Source organism: Ascidiella aspersa, chromosome 3, assembly GCF_963924565.1.
Source record: "Ascidiella aspersa chromosome 3, kaAscAspe10.2, whole genome shotgun sequence".
In the NCBI taxonomy this organism is placed as follows: domain Eukaryota; kingdom Metazoa; phylum Chordata; class Ascidiacea; order Phlebobranchia; family Ascidiidae; genus Ascidiella; species Ascidiella aspersa.
The window spans coordinates 18,620,403-18,626,316 of NC_139449.1; the positions used below are offsets into that span (position 1 = coordinate 18,620,403).

Genomic DNA, 5,914 nt, shown 5'->3' on the forward strand with positions numbered 1-5,914 from the left:
GTGCGGTGTTAACTGTTCCTTCGAAAAATATGTTTAATGTTCCTTTAAAATTGCTGGATAGCTGAAAGTTAAAACAAGGACTGTGTAAAAAAAAATTCAACTCTGTAACATCACTATTAATTGCTCTTTGCTTGAAAAAATATTAGCTTATTAGCAGCGCAACTTTTAGAGATTTTGCTTTATAAAAATCTTGGCATGCGTAGTTTGCTGAGGTGAGTAGTACAGGTTGCCAGCACTTAAGTTAAGGTAAATCAATGAGAAAATGCATGGCCTGTTGGTAATTGGTATACATAAGCTATACACCCCTGGTTTAGATAGTCACATTGTCTTTGATAATTAATTAATATTTATTTATTTATATCAAATGATACATTTGTTTTTGTTTAAAAACTGCAAGAACAAACCTTGAAAAATGCTACTTTCCTTCTCTTTTCTATTTTGTGTTGTTTTGTCATCTGCTGCAAAGACAGGGGACTTGGTGACACACTTACCTGGTTTGAAGAATTTACCAAATTTTAAACAGTACTCTGGCTATCTTGATGCATCAGTAACAAAGCATTTGCATTACTGGTAAATGTATCATTTATATATATTGTATATTATTAATTTATACATAAATATATTTTTATGTTTTCTCAAATATATATAATTATATATTTTGGTAACAAAGCTGTTCGGTAATCAGTTTTTAATCATTTCAGCTTTTTGGTAATAGGTAGAAAAATGAACAAAAAGAATAAATTTAAGGCAACAAGTTTAAAATACCCTCCAAATTTCAACTAAACACTATTACACTAGTATTTTTTGGTGCAATCAATTACTAACTAAAGATTTTCATTTTTTAGAAATACTGGACCTAATTATTATTGATGACTTTTAGCTAAAAGTTGTTATTTTGTATTTAGTACACATATTTGTGCTACAGGTTTGTAGAATCTCAAAATGACCCGGCGAATGATCCTGTGGTTCTTTGGTTGAACGGAGGCCCTGGATGCAGTTCACTTGATGGCTACCTATCAGAAAATGGACCTTATCATGTAATAAAACTTATTTACAATAGCATGATTCTAAAAACTGGAAACCATAATCATGAGTTTTGTTTTGATGCTGCAAAGTCTTGCAGATTGTTATGTTGTTGTTTATTTTACATAAAATAGAAAAACATAGATAAACGTAATACATCTAAACTTTGTTAATAATACAGGTTAATGATGATGGAGAAACTTTGGATTATAACCCATACAGTTGGAATAAGATTGCTAATGTGCTTTATCTTGAATCTCCTGCTGGTGTTGGTTATTCATATGATGATAATAATAATGTAACAACTAATGATGATAAAGTAGGTACAATTATTTTTTTAAAATTCCACCTGTTTCTATCATGTGTTATATTTTATGACAGGTCTCTTTACATAACTACCATGCATTAGTTGACTTCTTCAAGAAGTTTCCCGAGTTACAGATGAACCCTTTTTTTATTACTGGTGAGAGTTACGGAGGCATTTACCTTCCAACTTTAGCTGTTCGAATTATGCAAGGGGCTGCCAAAATGAACTTCCAGGTAATATTTTTTGTAATATTTTTTTTGCTATTGATAACTTAAATGTGATATAGTTTTAAAAATTAAATGTTTATAATTACTTCAAGGGAATGGCTGTTGGCAATGGGTTAAGCAGTTATTCTCTGAATGATGACTCTCTTGTATTTTTTGCTTATTACCATGGATTATTCGGTGCAAGGTTGGTGACATCAAGTAAAAATATTAAACATATTTCACCAACAATTTTAGAAAACAGTTATAATTTGAAAATCAAAGGAATTGCCATATAAAAGTAGGCCAAAAAATAAAAGAAAGGTTTTCAAATAACAAGATGAAACGTTAACAAAAATTATTATTTTGCAATGCATTTTAGTAGGCCACAAACCTATTTTTTAATAGTTAAGCTTATCCTGTAGTTGTGGGCCACGTGAATGCTGTACATACACTGTATTCTATTTTAAAAGTTGGTCGTGGTTAGAATTTTTTATATTGTATCAGCGACCTGCGTGCTAAATGTGGCCCTGTGAGTGCTTGTCAAAATATATTTTTCCAACTTTAACTATGTAAACTTAAAATTTTTATACATTCTTTTATTTGTAGTATGTTTTGTATCATAGCATGGTGGTTTTTCGCCATTAAGGCACCATGTAATATTTCACCTTTTCGTTGTGTCTACAGTTTAACTTACTCCCTACAAAAAGCAATTTTTACCAAAACATAACTAGTTAATGTATATTTTTATTTAACATTGTAATATTGCTAATGTATCATGAGTAACACAAGTTTACTACAATATCAACTTAATGGATGCATTTTTGCGTATCATGCAAAATGTTTAAGTGATTGCGGGTGCTGCCAAGCTGTGGAGATGATATAGTGTTAATCTTTTATGCATTTAGTATACATCTAAAAGTAGACTTTTTGCCAACTGGATTTTAGCTTCATATTTGTTTAAGCTCATTGGAGAACATCAAGTGTTTCTAAAAACAATTGTTTTATGACAAGCTTCGTGCCCCAAAGTGTAACAGAAAGTATGGCGTAAACCAATGTTTACTTTTCCTGTACAACCTTAACAGATTTCATTGGACACCGGTTTCACAATAAAAAACAACAAAGTTTTTAAGGGATTAAAACCTTTTACATAACAAAACCAGGCTTACATATGACATAAAGAAAGTTTATTTTTTGTTAATTTTTCAGTTTGTTTGCTGATTTGATTTTTTTTTAATTGTTTTAAGGGTGACAAATCACAATTTCTTAATACAAATACTAGTTTGAATTAATGTTTTTTTAAACAGTTTTATTTGAGGTATTAGAAAACATGTTATTAGTTTTTGTTTTATTCAGAAAACAACTTTAATTTGAATTTTATGACCAACTATTATCATGAAAATTATTATTTTTTTCTAATTCAGTAGATTACTGCCAACATAGTAGTAGCATTGTTTTTAGTGTAAAAATGTTCACACCTATTTGGATGATTGAAATAATACAAGAATAAATTTGCATCTACTTTTCCTTTTATACAACTACAGAATAAATAGCACCCGCACCTGTGACCATGCAAACTATTGAATGGTGGTTTTAATACTTATGTTTTAAAGGCTTTGGAAAGAACTGACGACTCATTGTTGTTCTGCTGGTGTGTCACAAGAGAATTGTCATTTTTCTACAAGTAAAGATTCTCACTGTGTGAATGCTGTATGTGTACAAATAATATTTACAAAGTGGCTAGGTTACTTAAATTACCACCTTGTTCTGGATTTTAGGTAACCCAAGCGATGAGGTTGGTCTATAGTAGTGGTCTGAATTCATATGCATTGTACCTTGATTGTCATGGTAACCCTGGGCCCAGTGTACAGCGCTACCAACGGGAAATGATGAATTTGTTTAGAAATCACCTACAAGTTCAGCAAAACATGCTAAACCTGCGAAAGGTGATACATTTTGACTAACTCAACTTTTTTAGCTTGTGGCAAAATACAAAATTCTAAAAATAATCATGGCATGCTACAAAACAACAACTTTACAACTTAATGATAGTCCTTAATGCAAGGCAATTAAATAAAACGGCTAAAATTAATAAGTTACCAATTTATAGTGGAATAAATGGTTAAAGCCTATGCATTTGAGCAACACCCAATGGTTTACAATTTAGCGAAGTGCTATTGTTATTATCTTCCCTTTTCGGTTGAAAGCAACAATTCATTTATGTGTCCACAAGTTAACTACCAAAAAATATGATTCCTTTTCAAATTTATCTATTTTTAGTAGATTTGTTACATGTGAACATTCTGGTCAACTTCTATACCATACTTCACATGAGACTATTTTTTTGAATATTAGGACTGTTTTATCCACATTTGATATTTTTTTGGTCTGCCATTACATTAATTTCATGCAGAAAATATCGCACCAAAATTCACAAAAGAGGATCGAAGATACTCCACCATGCATCAACTCAACTGCCGAAATTAATTGGTTGAACAAACCAGATGTACGTAGTGCCCTGCATATCAAATCTAACCTACCAGCTTGGAATGTTTGCAGGTTGGGTAAATTTCATTTTCAAGTTGTTATGTACCAAGTGTCTGTTCTGATTGACTATAATAGTATACATAATACTGACTGCTATTGTAACACGACCCATGTAAGCATCCCGTATTTTGTAATTATTGTTATTCTTGCTTTTATATTTGTTATGCAGCGACACAGTCCAGTATTCGACGTTGTACGAGAATATGACAGCGCAGTATTTCCAACTGCTCACGAATCCCAACTTCCGCATTCTACTTTACAACGGCGACACCGATATGGCGTGCAACTTTCTTGGCGACGAGTGGTTTGTTGAAAGCCTTAAACAGAAGGTTACTACTGACCGAGGTCCCTGGTATGTCGAAGGACAGGTGGCCGGGTTCGCCAAGCAGTTCGGCCAGCTCACGTACACCACAATTCGGGTAAGTGGTGTTAGTCGTCCACTACTCTCGCAAGCGCGCCTTATAATCTTGGCGAACGTTTATAATCTTTGGCGAACGAAAGTTTGCTATTCACATTATTTTATTTCAATTTGAGATTAAATTCTGGTCTGATATTATTTTAATATTCAGTCAGGTATTCTACTTTAAAGTTAAATTTGATAACCTGGAAGTCTGCACGCCATTGTTTGCTTATTTATAGATTTCTTAAATTCAAAAGTTATGTATTCAGATTTCAAGTTTAGGATTACTGTACTGCACGTTAGTCACTTGAGTAAGTTACAAACTTTGTTTATTTTTCAGGGTGCTGGCCACATGGTTCCACAGTGGGCACCTACTTATGCATTCTCCATGTTCGACAAGTTCTTAAACAATAAGCCTTTTGTTTAATGGCAAAGTTTTGTTACGGAATTGAAGAAATTATAATAATATGTCCAACCCCACCATAATCCATTCCATGTTGATACACAGTCAAGTTTTTATGATTTCTACGAACCTTCATATATTTCTAAATCAACAATATCAATACTCTTAACACAATATATTCGCACAATTATTGAGTTTACTCATCGTCCTTTGATTTTTTCGTTTTTTTTTTTTTCTTTCGTCGACGTTATATCAAAATAAAAACGTACCAAGTGCAATGATATATCAAGCATTTGTTAAAATTAATTTGTTCCTTACGGTGCAAAAGTAATTGTTGCACATAAGTTTACAGTCACAAATATATTAGATCTATAACAGTGGTTTGTTTTTACGGATACGTCAAAAAGTATCCTTTTTCTGCATTTGCCAAATATATCTGACTAAACAAAGTTTAAAAAAATCTTTATTGTTGTAATACTATAAAAGATAAATCCATAAATTAGTAAATTGGGTATTTGGTCTTCAGCAAAAGTTCTCGCAATTGACAAACCTAGGATTATTGTAAAACTATTAATTATTATTTGTCGCAAAAGTTGTAGTTGGTCAGACGTCCTTTAATGGCTTGCTCTAAAATGCCGTTTAGTGGCGCGAACGGGATTATCGACATTCCTCCGTGACAGAAAAAGAGATAAAGTGCAGAAGCAATATTGCCCTCCAGTGCTGATTTCAAAGATTTTGGCCTATTTTTAGGTATAATACGTGAAGCAAGAAATTTTCGCCATGTGAATCACATTTTATTTTCTAACACGCTCATTGCTTAAGCTCGTCTTTCCATAATCCTTTGATCTCAAAGGCGATGTGTCCGAAATTTTTTTTTTTAGGATGAACATAGCATGTGACTGATAATGCTTTGCAAAACGAAAAAAATAGGATCGAGCAATATGCGAATTTTTGTGCTTCGCGCTGCGATTTCCTTCCTTAAGATGCGATAGTAATTATCCATTTGTTCTATTGGTTCGACGTTAAAAAGT

The 5,914-nt window shown here is 32.3% G+C and overlaps 1 protein-coding gene across 3 annotated transcripts; it reads left to right on the forward strand.

Annotated features, from left to right (window-relative positions):
* Window positions 1-380: 380 nt before the first annotated feature.
* Window positions 381-5,086, forward strand: LOC146160551 (lysosomal protective protein-like). 3 transcript variants are annotated; one of them, XM_083386006.1, is made up of 10 exons: window positions 381-570; window positions 926-1,037; window positions 1,205-1,342; window positions 1,405-1,563; window positions 1,650-1,741; window positions 3,147-3,243; window positions 3,312-3,479; window positions 3,947-4,097; window positions 4,258-4,499; window positions 4,821-5,086. In XM_083386006.1, exons 1-10 carry the CDS (start codon window positions 413-415, stop codon window positions 4,905-4,907), a joined length of 1,404 nt encoding a protein of 467 aa, XP_083242132.1. In that variant the 5' UTR covers window positions 381-412; the 3' UTR covers window positions 4,908-5,086. The 3 variants fall into 3 exon arrangements, with proteins under 3 accessions (XP_083242132.1, XP_083242131.1, XP_083242133.1); XM_083386005.1 differs by having other exon boundaries at window positions 3,947-4,092; window positions 4,250-4,499; XM_083386007.1 differs by lacking the exons at window positions 1,650-1,741; window positions 3,147-3,243 and having other exon boundaries at window positions 3,947-4,092; window positions 4,250-4,499.
* Window positions 5,087-5,914: the final 828 nt, after the last annotated feature.

Coding starts and splice junctions, on each gene's coding strand:
- LOC146160551 (XM_083386005.1), top strand. CDS start 413: ATGCTACTTTCCTTCTCTTTTCTATTTTGTGTTGTTTTGTCATCTGCT. Junction 1,343..1,404: donor TAACAACTAATGATGATAAA/GTAGGTACAATT, acceptor ATTTTATGACAG/GTCTCTTTACATAACTACCA. Junction 4,500..4,820: donor TCACGTACACCACAATTCGG/GTAAGTGGTGTT, acceptor TTTATTTTTCAG/GGTGCTGGCCACATGGTTCC.